The sequence below is a fragment of the Schistocerca gregaria genome, chromosome 4 (assembly GCF_023897955.1).
Source record: "Schistocerca gregaria isolate iqSchGreg1 chromosome 4, iqSchGreg1.2, whole genome shotgun sequence".
Taxonomy (NCBI): Eukaryota; Metazoa; Arthropoda; class Insecta; order Orthoptera; family Acrididae; genus Schistocerca; species Schistocerca gregaria.
The window spans coordinates 342,843,151-342,861,606 of NC_064923.1; the positions used below are offsets into that span (position 1 = coordinate 342,843,151).

Below are 18,456 nucleotides of genomic sequence, written 5' to 3' on the forward strand. Positions count from 1 at the left end.
TCATCGCTGAAGACGACACGTCTCCATTCGTCCCTCCATTCACGCCTGTCGCGACACCACTGGAGGCGGGCTGCACGATGTTGGGGCGTGAGCGGAAGACGGCCTAACGGTGTGCGGGACCGTAGCCCAGCTTCATGGAGACGGTTGCGAATGGTCCTCGCCGATACCCCAAGAGCAACAGTGTCCCTAATTTGCTGGGAAGTGGCGGTGCGGTCCCCTAGGGCACTGCGTAGGATCCTACGGTCTTGGCGTGCATCCGTGCGTCGCTGCGGTCCGGTCCCAGGTCGACGGGCACGTGCACCTTCCGGCGACCACTGGCGACAACATCGATGTACTGTGGAGACCTCACGCTCCACGTATTGAACAGTTCGGCGGTACGTCCACCCGGCCTCCCGCATGCCCATTACACGCCCTCGCTCGAAGTCCGTCAACTGCACATACGGTTCACGTCCACGCTGTCGCGGCATGCTACCAGTGTTAAAGACTGCGATGGAGCTCCGTATGCCACGGCAAACTGGCTGACACTGACGGCGCCGGTGCACAAATGCTGCGCAGCTAGTGCCATTCGACGGCCAACACCGCGGTTCCTGGTGTGTCCGCTGTGCCGTGCGTGTGATCATTGCTTGTACAGCCCTCTCGCAGTGTCCGGAGCAAGTATGGTGGGTCTGACACACCGGTGTCAATGTGTTCTTTTTTCCATTTCCAGGAGTGTATAAAAGAAATTGAAGATTTTCATCAACGGAGTTGTCAAGACCACACACCGCCATCGATATACACCCTCTTGTGATGATCATCCTCGCTCAGGAGCACCCAGCAACATCTCCGGACTCCAGGAACAGTATTTGGTAGTGATCAGTAGACGCAATAAATTCAAAACTGTCCTTGCATTGACTGCTGAACTGAACATAACACACGAATGAGTGCGTCAGTAGTGAGACGGGGGTGGCAGGAAACACACACCAGGGCTATGTTTCAGCGAGGAAAACATTGTTCAACCTTGTTTACAAGAAGAAAACGCTGTTCTAGGCTACGACACACCATCATTGGACAGCAGGTGATTGGGAAAGAGTCTTATTCATTGATAAATCGATGTTCGAAGTATTTGGAAGTTAATGCCATCAATTACTACGCCGTTTACCCGAATAAAGCTTGAATCCACAGTGGGTAATACCAACTGTGATGCGTGGAGTAGGTTCTGTGATGGTATGAGTATCTTTCCGACGGAATAAAGTCGGATATTGATGGAAAAATAACCCAAAATGATGATCACACTATTCGCCAGCGACATGCTAAGATATTTGGTTTCGTCTGATTGGGAAAGGTTTGTCTCGGCGCAAGACAACGACCCGAAACATACATCCAGCTTATGTCACAACTATGTGAAGCCTCTAGAGGTTCGGAAAATTTTGAAAGACGTTGAATGGCATCCTCAGTCCCCTGATGGTAATCGAATCGAGCTACTATGAGATGAGTTGGGCGGGAGGATCCGAAAACGTGGACCCATGAGTGGGACATACTTGTGGGAGGTCCAGCTGGAAGATGGAGGCAAATTCCATCTGAGCCTTGATAACATTTATCCTCACATGTCAGTATACACTGCAGAGATTAAGACAAGAGGTGACCATTCTGACGAATCAAAAATTTAATAGATGCATTTACCTATGTATTATTTGATATTAATAAACATTTGGAAAATAATATAATGCAATTTTATAATGTATTTCCTTCCCATAGCCTTAAAAAACTCATTGTTTCCAAATTTGTGGTGGGATCTGGAATACATCCAATAGTTTGTGGAGACAGTGTGAAGGTAAGTGGTAATCTGTTCATCTCAGAGTAGCAAACATTTCCATGCAGCCTCCACTAATTGTTGGATACATTCCAAACGCTTCTTTCTCCTGCAATTGAACCCCCTACAGCTCCCTGTAGCTCCATTCTGATTTTTTCCTACGGCCAGTTTTCCAGTGGAACTACTTACGATAATCTTTAAAGTCAGTACCGCCATTACACTATTGTTTATTTACAGTGTTACATTTATACTTACACAATCATGATTTCGACTTCAAAGTGCCGTTGTCAAGTGTGTTCTGAAAGTAGGTTAGACAATAACAGTGAAATACATAAGAAGTGATATAACTGAATAACAGTCCATATTGGTAATGCTTACTTCCAAGCGTTATAAACTGCCTAAGATGGCATACTGTCGTATGAAAATACGCTATTAGACACCTTGTCTAAGAATCGATATTTCTGGCAGAGCCTACTGCTTTACTTCATTACTGAATACACCATCTTGACTGAATGCCAGTTGTCTAAGTGTCAAATTGTCTTGGTCAAAGTACTTCTTGTTACACGCAGATGACCTTTTTTTTTAGTTTGGACTCAGTGTCCTGTAGAACAGGAAAAGTTAGAAGCAATTTATTTTCTTTGGTAGTTATTACATCTTTGCAGTACCTGTTCATCTTAGTATACAATGAAGTTGCCTGCTCATAAACATAAACAGTAACAAACCTCTCGATAATATTCGCTGCATAAATAAATATAAAAGGCGAGATCGTCATTGACGTAGTTTAAAGTACATTTTAGTAAGTAAATATACAGCCTTGTACGTGAAATTAACACATAGCCATCTCTAAATTGTGTAATTTAGCCTCAACTCAGAATTATTACAATACAGTGCAATTACTTATTCTACTCATTCATTAATTAACCAGCGAGGTTTGAAGCGATATTTATGATGTACATATCATCAGACATGTAAATCCTGTTATATGTGTTGGAACAATACTTAGGAATAAGTGCAAGTACCACAGGTATGTGAAACATGTCATGTACATAAAAGTAAATAAAAGAATCAAAATATTTTATGTTAAACAGTACATTTAAATTTAACATAATATAAAGAGTAGGGCTATCCTAGTATTTGTTAATAGTTGATGAGATATAGTTACAAACGTGAATGCACCGTGGTGTTGATACATATGGCTGTCATCTTGATATTATAAATTTTATTTACATTTTATAGTAGTGACATCTGATTTATATGATGTAAAAATGACACAGTAATGTTAACAAGTTAATCTGCTACCACATATGAAAGCCCCAAGTGGGTTAATTCCTATTTATCAAGAACAAAGGTAAATGTACCATTATTGACCATAGTTTCTTTTTAGAGAGGTAATAAACAATTGAGAAGAAACACAAGGTGTAGAATACTATAAATCATTCATTTAAGACTGTAGGCATGTGGAGTGCAAGTGTAAGGGAGGGAGGGGGGTGTAGAATGATGGATGGGAGGTTGTAAATTGACTAGTGAAATGAACAAGAAGCTATTATAGTGGGGGATAAAAGGGTAACTATCAAAGGAATAAGAATAAGAATGTGAAGTGAAGCCTTTTTCTTAAAATTTAGATACACGAAAAGTAAATGGGGACTTTTAAATGTTAAAGCTAGGACCAAATACAGAGTGTTAGGGCATTGTGTGGGAATGATGTGTCCAAAGTGAAGGTATGGCTTAAGTGTGTATCAGTATAGTCTCTGTTTGGATTCATATATCCTAGCATTTTCTGTATTAAGTAGCTGTGATACTAAAATTTATTCCATAAATTTAATAAAATAGAAGGTTTTATTGAGACTTACTCAGTTTGTCCTTTGGCGAGTGATAGAAGTTCGGGGTGGGGTTTGAAGAGGGATATTGGTTCCTCCTAAAAGTAGTATGTCTCAGATTGAGGAAGGGGTTAGTGAATTAGTGGTTAGCAATAATCCATGATGGGGGTGATAGGCATGTTAACAACATATCCAGCCATCTTAGGCAATTTATAACACTTGTAAGTAAGCATTACAAATATCGATTATTATATGGTTATATCACTTGTTAGATATTTCACTGTTATTGTATAACCCGCTTTCAGAAAATACTTGATAAAAGCATTGAAGCCGAAATCATGATTGTGTAAGTGTAAATGTAACACTGTAAATAAACAACAATCTAATGGTGGTGCTGACTGTAAAGAAATACATTATGACTGTCGCCCCGCATTATGATAAAATTATTACTTACGATACTCTTCTCGGGTTAGCACCTGGCTCTTCGACTCAGGTTTACACTATACTGCGAAAACCCTCCTTGGCGTTGTCAACAGATAAGAAGCTGTTGTGGCTGAGTTTCGTCGAACTGGTGCTATAATTGGAGCCGGCACCCCTATGCAGTTCACTCAGTACCTGGGGCTCTAGCACAAGTCCTATTGTTTAGTGCCCTTTCGGAGCAGTTTGTGTCGCTTAAAATTCCGATGTATGAAGCCAGATATAACTTGATGCTATTTTATTAAACTGTTACTTTCAAATGTTAATTTTTAAATGGTTATTTTGTTTCTTTCCGCAATGAATTTTTATACCTGTTGTTCCTTTAATGTTATTTGACTTTCATGAAGTGTTTTTTAAGTAATCGGCCACACTGGAACTTTTAACCACAAGCAATGAAATTCTCAACATTTTATCTTGGTAGAATTAGTCTGCCACACATGCGTATAATCTGCTCTGTGTTATCTATAAGATAATGCTGAGATAAGCTTCAGTGCGTCTATATTTTCTTCAAGTTGTTTCGTATGTAAGTAACTAAACGAAATTATGCACCTACAGATCCTTCTTTTAAGCTATAACTTATTATTTCCAGTTTTTTGCTTTTGCCACCAACAGTTACCAAGACACCATTACCACTGACTGAACCATTGGTTCTGTCGGTCGAGCACTTTGTAATAATATAATGCTTGTTCACTAACCTTCTTATTGAATAGTCACTCCAGTATTATGCTCTCAGTATTCTGTTTAAATACGTTAAGTATCTCAGTATTTGTACAACACTGTCGTATCATTCACCGTCGTCAGTCTCACGTCAAACCTTCTCGACGTCCGAAGCCGCTCTCTGTTCTGTCGTCACGCTACCGAAGTTGGTGCGGCGTCATCTAGCTTATGTAGCACGTTCTTCTTGCTGCCGAACATGGCGTTATATGATGTGTCGATGAGTAGAAATGCCTTCTAAAAACAGTTACAGATGTTTTCGTATATCGAGCTTCAACACTAAAGTAGGTTTGAGTTTAGGGTGATTTTCCACTACAGTAGTTTTATTTTTCCAGCAACTAATAAAAATGTGAGGTTTCTGAAGATATTGTAACCTTACGCTATCTCTTCTAGTCTGCTGGTTTTTTATTTTATCAGTCCACAAAATTTTCAATATCCTTCTATTACACAATAGAGTGTAGAACATAACCACAAGACCAAATGTCTCGTCCTCAGAATTGGAAGTATATAATGGACCTACCTCTCCTACAAAGTTCCATCAGTCCCTCCACATCTTTGAGCGCCACTTACCCTCGTTCACTTTCCATTTTCCTTTATCCTTTGCCTACATTTCCAACACCTGCAATTACATTCAAGCGTTATGTCTCCGTGGTCTGCTATGGCACATCATTGGGTCCCACATTCGTTACCCAACCTCACCATACCGTACTATACCTCTTACTGCTATCCTGTTTATCTGCACCACATCTGTTGACCCTCTCTAAACACATTCGAATTCCTTTGTCATGCTAGCTGCATTTCAGTCCCTTCTATATCCAGCTATATCGAACTCTCTCACACAGAAAAATGTTAACATGAACTCACAGCCCCACGAAGTTTTCAGTTTCACACCAAGTGAATCACCATCTCATCAAATTAAGATAATCGATTTTACTCATTTCAGTGTGTTTTTATGCAGTTTCGAGTATTTTAATCAACGCTTAATGAGCAGCAACACGGCTGCTGTCTGAACACCTACCACGCTGGTGCGTGGAAGGGTGAGGATTGAAAACAACAATTAAATTAAAAATGATGAAAATCAAATTGAGAACAGGATTTGACGTTAATGCCACCGAAGTAAAAAACGACTGGTTTAAATTTCATTTCATTTATGACCCTATACATAGAATCCCAGACCTGTAGGGTCAAAATTACCGCACTCATAAACGATCGTCAGTATACTTAGAGATACTTGGAGATTTAAAATTCCTTGTGCAGCGTTTTATAGACGTAACCTCGAATCAAGTTGTTCATGTTCGCCGTGTTGCTGGCGGAGAGTAACAACCGGCATGTTTCTATTAACAGTAAAGTTTTTTTAACCAACATTCGCAATAGATATCACTCATTTATCAGTTAACTTCAGAAGCATCATCATCTCCATCAAGGAATGGACCTTTTGCCCGTTCCGTCTCCTTCTAAATAGGTCAGGCAGTCTCTTCATTGGTCTTTCTAAACATCTTTGACCTCTTTTCTGGTGTTTTATGGGTTTAGCGATTCTTGCATCTGGCATACGATTTGTGTGTTCTTTCTTTCTTAACTGATATTGTTTTTTATGTCAGTTATGTTTTGAATATTCACTTCGGCTCAGATATCGTCATTTCTCTTTCTATTCAAAAAGGTATATCGAGTCACGTATCTAATGAAATTAATTTCACATGCTTCTATTCTCTTTCCATCTCTCTTCTTAATAGTTCAGTTTTCACGTCCATAATCTTATAGAACTTTAGGAGAGTAACTCTGTGTACTTTTTTTCTCCATGTTCTGCATAATGTTTCACGGAAGTAGTTAAGTAGGTCTAACTTATTTGGTATTTCATTGTTTGCCTGTATATAACACAGCACCCTAAATATTCAAATGTATTAATTTGATATGCCATCTGCTTGCCAATTCCTTTCTAAATTCGCATGGGCCGATGTCCTAAAAACTCCATTTGGAGATGGAGACATTCAGATTTTATTCTCTGGCTATATTGCTTAAACTAATGACGGCTTCTTGTAAGTCACTTTCATTCTAAATAACAATTACCATCTCGTCAGATACCCAAGTTTTGGTTACATCGTCGATATACATATTAAAAAGTAGTTGGCGAGGGGTCTCTGTTGTCTAACGCCTTGGTTTATTTCAGCTATATCGCTGATACCTGCTACTTTTATTTGTATTTTGTTATTCACATATAAACCTTTACAGCTCGTACAAAGTGAAATGAAATCGCTCTATATCTTAAAACTTCCCCCAGTATGTTTCGATTGTCATTATCAAAGCCCTTTTCGTAGTCAGCGAAGGTAAGAAAAGTTGGAAAGTTGAACTCAAGGTGTTTTTCTGTCAGATATGTCGAGCATGATCTGCCTTTTTGAAAATCACGTCGGGCGTAAGTTAATGCAGTTCCAGCGATTCGTGAAACTATTTTTATTAAAATTCTAGCATACAATTTTTAACAAGAATTCAGAAGTTTAATACCTCAGTAGCTCTGAAGTTCATGTCTGTTTCCTGTTGGAAATATGTGGGCTACATTGCTATCTTTAGGTACACAGGGTGTTACAGAAAGGTACGGCCAAACTTTGAGGAAACATTCCTCACACACAAATAACGAAAAGATATTATGTGCACATATGTCGGGAAACGCTTAATTTCCATGTTAAAGCTCATTTTAGTTTCGTCAGTATGTACTGTACTTCCTCGATTCACCGCCAGTTGTCCCAACTGAAGGAAGGTAATGTTGACTTCGGTGCTTGTGTTGACATGCGACTCATTGCTGTACAGTACTAGCATCAAGCACATCAGTACGTAGCATCAACAGGTTAGTGTTCATCACGAACGTGGTTTTGCAGTCAGTGCAGTGTTTACAAATGCGGAGTTAGCAGATGCCAATTTGATGTATGGATTAGCACGGGGCAATAGCCGTGGCACGGTACGTTTGTATCGAGACAGATTTTCAGAACGAAGTTGTCCCGACAGGAAGACGTTCGAAGCAATTGATCGGCGTCTTAGGGTGCACGTAACATTCCAGCCTATGACTCGCGACTGGAGAAGACCTAGACCGACTAGGACACCTGAAATGGACGAGGCAGTTCTTTGTGCAGTTAAGATAACCCTAATGTCAGCGTCAGAGAAGTTGCTGCTGTACAAGGTAACGTTGACCACGTCACTGTATGGAGAGTGCTACGGGAGAACCAGTTGTTTCCGTACCATGTACAGCGTGCGCAAGCACTATCAGCAGCTGATTGGTGTCCGCGGGTACACTTCTGCAAATGGTTCATCCAACAATGTGTCAATCCTCATTTCAGTGCAAATGTTCTCTTTACGGATGAGGCTTCAATCCAACGTGATAAAATTGTAAATTTCCACAATCAACATATGTGGCCTGACAAGAATCCACACGCAATTGTGCTATCACGTCATCAACACAAATTTTCTATGAACGTTTGAGCAGGCATTGTTGGTGATGTCTTGATTGGGCCCCATGTTCTTCCACCTACCCTCAATGGAGCACGTTATCATGATTTCATACGGGATACTCTACGTATGCTGCTAGAACATGTGCCTTTACAAGTACGACACAACATGTGGTTCATGCTAGATGGAGCTCCTGCACATTTCAGTCGAAGTGTTCGTACGCTTCTCAACAACAGATTCGTTGACCGATGGATTGATTGAGGCGGACCAATTTCAAGGCCTCCACGCTCTCCTGACTTCAACCCTCTTGACTTTCATTTATGGTGGCATTTGAAAGCTCTTGTCTACGCAACCCCGGTACCAAATATAAAGACTCTTCGTGCTCGTATTGTGGACGGCTGTGATTCAATATGCCATTCTCCAGGGCTGCATCAGAACATCAAGGATTCCATGCGACAGAGGATGGATCCATGTATCCTCGGTAACGCAGGACATTTTGAACATTTCCTGTAACAAAGTGTTTGAAGTCACGCTGGTACGATCTGTTGCTGTGTGTTTCCATTCCATGATTAATGTGATTTGTAGAGAAGTAATAAAATGAGCTCTAACATGGAAAGTAAGCGTTTCCGGACACAGGTCCACATAACATATTTTCTTTCTTTGTGTGTGAGGAGTGTTTCCTGAAAGTTTCGCCGTACCTGTTTCTAACACCCTGTATAACCACTTCACCAGCACATATTCATAAAATTGAATAATCTTATTTTTGTGACACTTGGTGCATATTTTATCACTTCTGCTTTGGTTTTGTCACAACCTGCAGTCTTCCTGTTCTTGCTAGACGTTATAGCATCCTGTAGTTCCTCCAACGTTATTAAGTCTATATTATTATCTGATTTAGACAGAATCACCTGTGTATCTTGCTCATCGTTGCAGAGGACTTGTACCATTGTAACCAATCAGACTGTTTCTGCTACAACTATTGTTGTAGTAAAGGGGAACTGTGGGTAATATTAAATTAGTAATACAGAATCTCTTGATAAAAAATGTTTTTATTCACCCGCAATTTACGACAGTGCATACAATCCACATCACACTACCTACAGAACATATACCAGCTACGACTACAAGTTAAACAAGTACACATTCAAAAACCTATGACACTCTCCACATTTCAAATCACTGTTACACCCTACATTTAAGTCATTTGAATTACTTCTCCTCCATATCAGTCTCTTCCTGTGTGTAGGACATCTCAAAATATTTCTTAAATATACTGTAAAATAAGCAGAGCAGCTTGTAGTTTCATATCAAGAAGTGTATCATTGGACTTTTTAATAGAACCGTTACTTCTCGAGTTGGCGCTTCAGTTAACAAATTTGAGCCAAAGGATACTAATCAGTGGACAGCGAACTTCACCAGGAAACACCAAGACTGACAAATTCCACAATTTACGAAACTCTCCATTGTAATAAAAGGCAACCAAAGGAAAGTGTGCTACTGAATAACTTTCTCATATGTGATTCGCTAGAGTGTGTTTTCGTGATATCCTATACACTCATTTGTTTCGGAGCACAACTTCTCGGTCCCAAAAAACAAATAAAGCAGAAGCAAAATTATTTCGTCGACAGATTAACTTTCATTTGTATTACGGAAACCTTTTAGCGGACCTGGACAACTTTTTTAATTTACTGGCGTATTTCCGAAATGTGAAATGACTGCAAAAGTTTCAAACAGCAGTTCGATCGATTACAGTCCGAAAGCTGCTGTGCATAAAATTTAGTTTCTGAAAGCCTCTAACGTCGACCAGTAGATTCTTATATTTGCCAGTTCGCTAGATTTAGCCATCAGAACGTTATTTGACGTGTTGCCTGGAGAAAAGAGAAACAAGGATTCGTCCCGTCTTAATATACAGCGACTGAAATGTCTAGCGTCTGTTTTACGTCCAGGCAATCAGAAATGTTAAGGACGAAATTTGGTATTTCCGTGCTTCGCCGCTGCATCTATATATTCCGTACACCTTGAATAATCGATGGTTTGTACACGCACTGTTGAAAATATTTACGATGATACCTTAATACTAACGTAGCTGCTCTACTCTTCATACACACACACACACACACACACACACACACACACACACACACACACAAGCACGCTCAGGCGCAAAGTCCAATACATTGAGGTATTAACAAACTATGGCGGTCGTTACAAATTCGTGTGTCACAAGTTAACAAATCGTATTTGATTGTGCACAGCTGAAACACAGCTTCACACCCTAACTTAGAAAGTGACTAGAAAATAGTTTTTCATGACTTTATGGGGCTGTGATTAAATTAATTATAAAATTAATTATAAAGTAATTTGATTCGAAAATTTAATCGATCTCGATGCCTTTCACCTAATCCACAATTTTGGTTCAAGGCATGTAGCAGTCTTGTTCCCCGTGACATCATTTATAATGGTACATCTACATAAGTCATTTCGCAGGGACACTTATTATAATCAAACAGCGATTATTTTGCACAAACGTACAACATTTTTCTTCAGAACAGAAATACGTATGTTATCTGCAGGGAAATATATCACAGCGCATGTGGATATGAGTGTAAAATACCTTATCTCGATCAATTGAGTAACAGGATTGACTTATTTTAGAAAAAAACAGTGTGCATATCGTTTAATTTGTAAGTCAGCATCAAAAGGAGAACAAAGCACGTTTCTGACGAAAGGATCCCAAAACGGTAAAAATGTAATTCGGGGTAATCGTAGACGATGGTAGTATCTACACACTCATTATTACGAGTTATACGAATGGTTCAGGTATGAAATTATAATTAATTTGTTTAAAAATTAAAGGATATGACATAGATGATTATCAACCCAAGTTTTCTTTTAAAAAAGATTACTCATTTCTATAAAGTGCCCTACATAGGCTGTTACCTAAATTTTCTATCGTAATATAATCTGAAGGGATGTTTCGCGCACTTTCTGTTATCGTTGTTAACCTCTAACGATAACGATTATTCTCTGTGATTTATCTCTGGATTTTCTCTCTCTTTTCTTGCTTCCGCGCCGGTCTAAAATACAGTAAAGCCGACGGACGAAGAGCGAGGCAACACCATAAAAAAGTTTTATTTTCACCAGAGGAAATTATTACGATAAGCAGCGAAGGTTAATATCGGCATTTACGTTGCTGTTGTTAGTACATTAAAGAGATACTTTACAATTGTTTTACCGCTCAGTGACACATTAGAACTCTACGTGTCAGAGACAGTATTCCCTTTTTTTACTATCTAAGTTGGCAGAATGAGCTTGAGTGACCGTATTCCAGTCTATATTTCCTCCCAAACGGAAACAATTAACTATAAGCATCATATGTCATATGCAACGTTTCCATGTTTCATTGCTGCGGAATAGCGGCTGACGCAGACATATTGTAAAAAATCTGCACCGTCCATATATTTAGTTACTGGGTATCGTTGCAGAATAAATAACGGTTTTTTTCATTCTTACCCAATTCTGTCGATTTGACGACTCATGATTAATCACTGTAAATAGTCACAATCATTAAATCTCTTCCAGAAGGCATCAGAGGTTAAATGTAATAATCTCATTAGTCTAGTTATAGGCAAAAACTAGATATTCATTCGATGATTTTGAAGCTATTTAATCCTTTACAGAAACCTCTTCTACCGACACTTTTACTCGTCTTGCTGGGATCCTTACCAGGAAGCATTAACAAAAGAAACAGAGGAATAAATAGAAGAGTAACACGTCTTAAAACTGCTTCCATTAGCAAGCGCATGAGTGTCACAGAACCACTCGCACATTCATTGTACAAACCAAGAAGTGAAAAGCAAGTATTACTTCTTTTCCTCTATAGTCAACATACTCGTCCACAAAGAATCATCAACTGTATTCATATTTAAAATATTTCTCACTTACTTTTCGGCCTCAGTTGCACTTTTCGGTCTCAGTTGCACATTTTTAGCAACATGACATGTCTCTATGAGGTTCTGACAAAGACAAAACGGTTTACTCACGCAAGTACTTGGATCTCATAATGATCCAGATAGCATATACGGTTCTTTTCAGAGTGTGCTGACAATAGCTTCATATTTAGCTATCACACATAAGGACTGGAATGTTATAAAGGTGAGACCAATACTCAAAATAGGAAATTGGAGTTATCCGCTGAATTACAAACCCATATCACTAAAGCCTATTTTCAGTGGGATTTTGAAAAATATGCTGTGTTCAAACATTACTCAGAAAATATTGTTCTTGTCAAACACAACTAGCTCTTTAATCACATGAAGTAATAAGCGCTATCGACAAGGGATCTCAAATTGATTCCATAGCTTCAAGTTTCCAAAAGATTTTTTACACCGTTCCTCACAAGCGACTTACAATCATATTACCTGCCTACAGTGTTTCGTCTCACTTGTGCGACTGGATTCGTGAGTTCCCGTCAGATATGTTACAATTCTCAGAAACTGACGGAAAGTCGTGGAGTAAACCACGAGAGTTTTAAAAGACAGGTGCTGTTCTCGATCTGTATAAACGGTCTAGGAGACAATCTGAGCAGCGTTCTTAGACTGTTTGCAGATGATTATGCCATTAACCATCTTGTAAAGTCATCACGTGAGCAAAAGTAATTGCAAAATGATTAGAAAAAATATCAGTATGGTGTGAAAAGTCGCAATCGTCTATAAGTTAGGCAAAGTTTGTCGTTATACACATGAGCACTCAAAGAAGTCCTCTGAATTTCGGTTACATGATGGATCACATATTTATAAAGGCTATGAATTCAAGTAAATACTTAGGGATTACTATAGCGAATAACTTGAATTGGAACGGTCAAGTAGATAACGTTTCGTGGAAGATAAACCAAAGGTTGCGTTCGATTGGCAGAACACTCGTAAGATGCAACAGGTCTACTGACGAGACTGCCTACACTGCGCTACACTGCTGCTTGACGTGGGATGCGCATGAGATAGAATTGACGAGGGACTTCGAAAAAGGTGAAAAAGTGCACCTCGTTTTGTATTATCGTGAAACGAGGAAGAGAATGCCAACCATATGATACGCAAATTCGGATGGCAATTATTAAAACAAATGCGTTTCTCGTTACTGCAGAATCTCGCTATGAAATTTCAGTCGCCAGCTTTCTCCTCCCAATGTCCTCACAATCACAGGGAGAAATGATCATTGTCATACAAAAAAGTGAAATCAGAACTTGCACCCAAAGATATAAGTGTTCGTTTCTCCCGTATGCTCTTCAAGAATGGAACAATAGAGAAGTCGCTTGAAGATGGTCCGATGATTGCCAGGCACTTAACAGTGTTGTAGATGCAGTTCGAAACATGTCATTGATTTTAAGGAGCGCAAGTGAGACTGAAGAACAAATGAGAATTGTTCTAAACATTGACTTTCCTCAGTGTATAACCCGCGACAGTGCGATGAAAGTATCGCGAGAGAGAAATTCTGGCTCACACTGTGTCTTATCGGCATCCGTTATTTCTGCTGATCACACGGCGAGTGAAAGAAGAGAGCGTGGAAATGGTGGTGGTACCCGAACTGCCCCCCCCCCCCCAAACAAAACCTATGAGACCTTGTTAGGTATTAATGTAGATCAACTCTGAACAGATATGTAGTCATTTTATATGAATCTGATTCCACTTAGTGTCTTCTTGTAGAGCGATTCATGTATCATATCTCTTAGTTGCATCTGGGAGACGTGTGTGTTGCTACCACGGGGCACTTCCGCCGATGTAACCTGTCTGCGATGAGAAAAAAAAAGCACACAAAAATATTGATAAATGCGGAGGAAAAGAAAACAAGTTTTCAACATATAGTCAATAAACATTACGTACAGCAAACTACTGTTCCAGCAGTCGACGCTGCAGATATAGATTTCATTAGGTATCTTTTCGGAAAGTCATTTTAGCCTTCTGTCATTTTGAGGATTCTGGCGACAGTAGTCCATACTGGAAAAAAGAAGAAATTGGTGGGCTTTTCAGATGCCGTTTAGGAGGCTGAACGCCCTTTTTTAAGGTGCACTTCGTATCCGTGTCAGAATAAAATAGTCCACATAGGTGCCCACAGTCGGAACGTGAGGTCCGTGTAAGCGGTCGTGAGGCGTGGCGATGAAGAGTAGCCAGTTGCACTCAGCCAGCAGCAGCAGCGACAGCGACAGAGGAGCCCCTCGAGGCCGCCTTGCGAATCAGGCGACAGCCGAGACGACGGCTGCCAGCAGCAGAGTGGCTGGGCCGGCCAGGGCGACGGCGTCGGCCCACTGCCACCGCAGTGGCGTCGCGACGCCCGCCCCTCCCCGCACCCCCTGCAGGCTGCCGCTGGCGCCGTCTGAAACACAAGCGGCACAATGACCTCACCAGTGCTGCCAAGCACACAGCATGCACGCAGTGAAACGGTCACCACCGAGAAATCGGCTGGCTGGACAAGTCAGTATAAATATGAAAACTTAATAAACCACGGAATAATGTAGATAGAGAGGTAAAAATTGGCACACGTGCTAGGAATGACATGGAGTTTTATTAGAACAAAAAAAGTTCACAAAATGTCCGACAGATCACTTGCGGGCGTCGTTTGGTGATGATCGCGTGCTCAGCCGTCACTTTCGTCATGCTTGGCCTCCCAGGTACCCAGACCTCAGTCGGTGCGATTATTGGCTTTGGGGTTACCTGAAGTCGCAAGTGTATCGTGATCGACCGACATCTCTTGGGATGCTGAAAGACAACATCCGACGCCAATGCCTCACCATAGCTCCGGACATGCTTTACAGTGTTGTTCAAAACATTATTCCTCGACTACAACTATTGTTAAGGTATGATGGTGGACTTATTGAGCATTTCCTGTAAAGACCATCATCTTTACTTTGTCTAACTTTGTTATCCTAGTTATTGCTATTCTGATAAAATGAAGCGCCATCCGTCGGACATTTTTTGAACTTTTGTATTTTTTTAGATTCTAATAAAACCCCATGTCCTTCCAAGCATGTGTGTCAATTTGTACCTCTCTATCTACATTATTTCGTGATTTATTAAGTTTTCAAATGTATACTGAGTTTTTGATCACCCGGTATTTGATGGGACGTTCGACGAATGCTGTGGAACACTCATGCTGACACTGCAACAGGATTAATGCCACTTTTAATTACGCATTTAAGTGGAGTTCGTCTGTCGCAAAAATAGTAAGAAGAAATCACATTTTCAATTTTTAAGCCTCTGGTATAGTTTGGAACTTTCTGCTTGAAATGATGCAAAGTATGTCGACAAATTCTTGACAGGAAAATTTTTATTTCATTTTTCGCTAATTCCCAAGATTGAATGCCTATAGGTCACGTGGGTCCCTAAAGATAAACACAGATTAGCCAGAACATTATTACGACGGAACTACTACCGATGTAAAGCAATCCGTTCGATAGCGGCGTCACCTGGCGAGGGATGACTACTAGTCAGACACATGCACGGTGGCTGTAATACCAGTGACAGCGCTGTCCGTGTGCCGAATGGGGAGGTCACGACGTTGAGATCACAGGTTTACTTCAGACTCTATACACCTTTAGTAGGCAATTAAAACAACATAATGAAACTTCCTGCCAGATTAAAGCTGTGTGCCGGGCCGAGACTCGAACTCGGGACCTTTGCCTTTCGCGGGCAAGTGCTCTACGGAGCTACCCCAGCACGACTCACGCCCCGTTCTCATAGATTTACTTCTGCCAGTACCTCGTCTCCTACCTTCCAAACTTTACAGAAGCTATCCTGCGAACCTTGCAGAACTAGTACTCCTGAAAGAAAGGATATTGCGGAGAGATGGCTTAGCCACAGCCTGGGGGATATTTCCAGAATGAGATTTTCACTCTGCAGTGGAGTGTACGCTGATATGAAACTTCCTCTACCAACTGAGCTACCCCAGCACTACTCACGCCCCGTTCTCACAGCTTTACTTCTGCCAGTACCTCGTCTCCTACCTTCCAAACTTTACAAAAGCTATCCTGCGAACCTTGCAGAACTAGTACTCCTGAAAGAAAGGATATTGCGGAGACATGGCTTAGCCACAGCCTGGGGGATATTTCCAGAATGAGATTTTCACTCTGCAGTGGAGTGTACACTGATATGAAACTTCCTCTACCAACTGAGCTACCCCAGCACTACTCACGCCCCGTTTTCACAGCTTTACTTCTGCCAGTACCTCGTCTCCTACCTTCCAAACTTTGCAGTAGCTCTCCTGCGAACCTTGCAGAACCAGTACTCCTGAAAGAAAGGATATTGCGGAGACATGGCTTAGCCACAGCCTGGGGGATATTTCCAGAATGAGATTTTCACTCTGCAGTGGAGTGTACGCTGATGTGAAACTTCCTGGCAGATTAAAACTGTGTGCCAGACCGAGAAGGTAGAAGACGAGTTACCGTCAAAAGTAAAGCTGTGAGGACGGGGCGTGAGTCGTGCTGGGGTAGTTCAGTCGATAGAGCACTAGCCCGCGTAAGGCGAAGGTCCCGGTCCTGAGATCGAGTCTCGGTCCGGCACGCAGTTTTTATCTGCCAGAAAGTTTCTTATCGCCGCACACTCCGCTGCAAAGTGGAAATCTCATTCTGAATACAACAAAATGTTCAAATAATAATTAAAACTTCCGGGCTAAGAGGCCGTGGTCCAATAGTAGAGATACTTCTCCCTGACGTTTCGTTGCCAGCTGCGGGCAACATCATCTGAGGTGGATCTACGACTGGCTGCTAGGCCGTGAAGGTCCTGTTTATATAGAGCGCCCTCTACGCGTTCTATATAAACAGGACCTCCACGGCCTAGCAGTAGACTCACCTCAGATGATGTTGCCCGCAGCTGGTAACGAAACGTCAGGTAGAAGTGTTTCTACTATTGGACCACGGCCTCTTAGCCCGGTAGTTTTAATTACTGAAGACGCCGGCCGTGAAAGCCTACACGCTATAGCCAGATAAATGTTCCTTTTGGTTTGTAGATTCTAATGACTATGGAGATGAATCATCAGACTTTTGGTAAAATATCATCGATACAACCGCGAAAATATCAACGGCAGGTAAGTGCAAGAGCTATTGAACAAAAAGCTTTAACGCTCATGCATCCAAGATGCTGACATTAAACATGTATAGAAGACCGGAAAAGAAATTTAAGGATTTGTCAGATTGTCAATCAATCTGGCTTTCGGAAAGGTACAGGCGTCTTAAAGACAGTAAACCCATTGCAGTAGATAATGGAAGCAAGACGTAAGAGAAATCAGATTATGTTTTTAAATATCGTTGACTTAAAAAAGCATTTGACAACGTGAAATGCTGCAAGATGTTCGGCATTCTGGCCAAACCAAGAAAAAGCTTTTAGAAAAGATGGATACATACAAGAACCATGAGACAACAGTATGAATGGAAGGCTAGTGTTACGAGACAGCTTTTCTAGAAATAGCCTCACAACGTATGTAGAGCAGTAAAAAGAACTGCCTTTTGATCAGAATATTTAACTTACATCAATAACAATGATACCCCACATTACTAGTCATTAAAGGTAAGAAACTAATGCAGCCTTGCTATTCTCTTACTCTTAATTCATATTTGCAGGCAGTGTAGTTGCGGAAAAGTGTTGGAAGCACACTGGATGATGAGAAGGGACACGGACATTCTAGAAGCCATAAGAGGGAGCCACCCCCAGAGACAGATCCTTGGAAGGCCGCAGGGGGAGTTCTGAGGGTCAATAGCCATCGGCCTGCACCTTTTGATGCATGAAACGGTAGCGGGCAACAGGCCTTTGTATAGACTCATAGATAGTATCTCCAAAAAGAAAACGGCTGCGAAAAGTTTTTATGGCAATGACATGGACAGGGATACTCGTCTTTTTTAGCTGGCAGCTATTTTTGTACTCGAGATGCTGAAATTTGACTGTTTCTCCAGAAAATCACAGTGAAACACCTAGCTGAAGCAGAGAGGACACTCTGGTCATAAACTTTTAAAATATCAGAGACAGCCAGATGCTTCGACTTACCGAAAAAACAATATTTATTCAATGAAAAACCTGCCAGTATTGAATAACATAAATAAATACTAAGTTAAAAAGAAACATAATCTTGTTATAATGAGCAAGAGCATCTTATTTGCCAGAGAAAGAGGGATATAAAAGGCGAAGGCGAGGGAGAGAGACAGAGAGACAAAGAGAGAGTTGTGCGACATTTTTCGGCTGAGGACGG

At 40.9% G+C, this 18,456-nt stretch overlaps 1 protein-coding gene across 3 annotated transcripts in view; it reads right to left on the bottom strand.

Annotated features, from left to right (window-relative positions):
- Positions 1-9,258: 9,258 nt before the first annotated feature.
- Positions 9,259-18,456, bottom strand: part of LOC126267380 (opioid-binding protein/cell adhesion molecule homolog) — a 363,466-nt gene continuing 354,268 nt past the window's right edge. For 2 of the 3 annotated variants that reach the window (XM_049972565.1, XM_049972564.1), the window contains one exon: positions 9,259-14,595. In XM_049972565.1, the coding sequence (XP_049828522.1) occupies positions 14,456-14,595 (140 nt within the window). In that variant the 3' untranslated portion in view covers positions 9,259-14,455. The remainder of the gene's footprint in view (positions 14,596-18,456) is intronic. The other variant, XR_007549000.1, reaches the window with a different exon arrangement.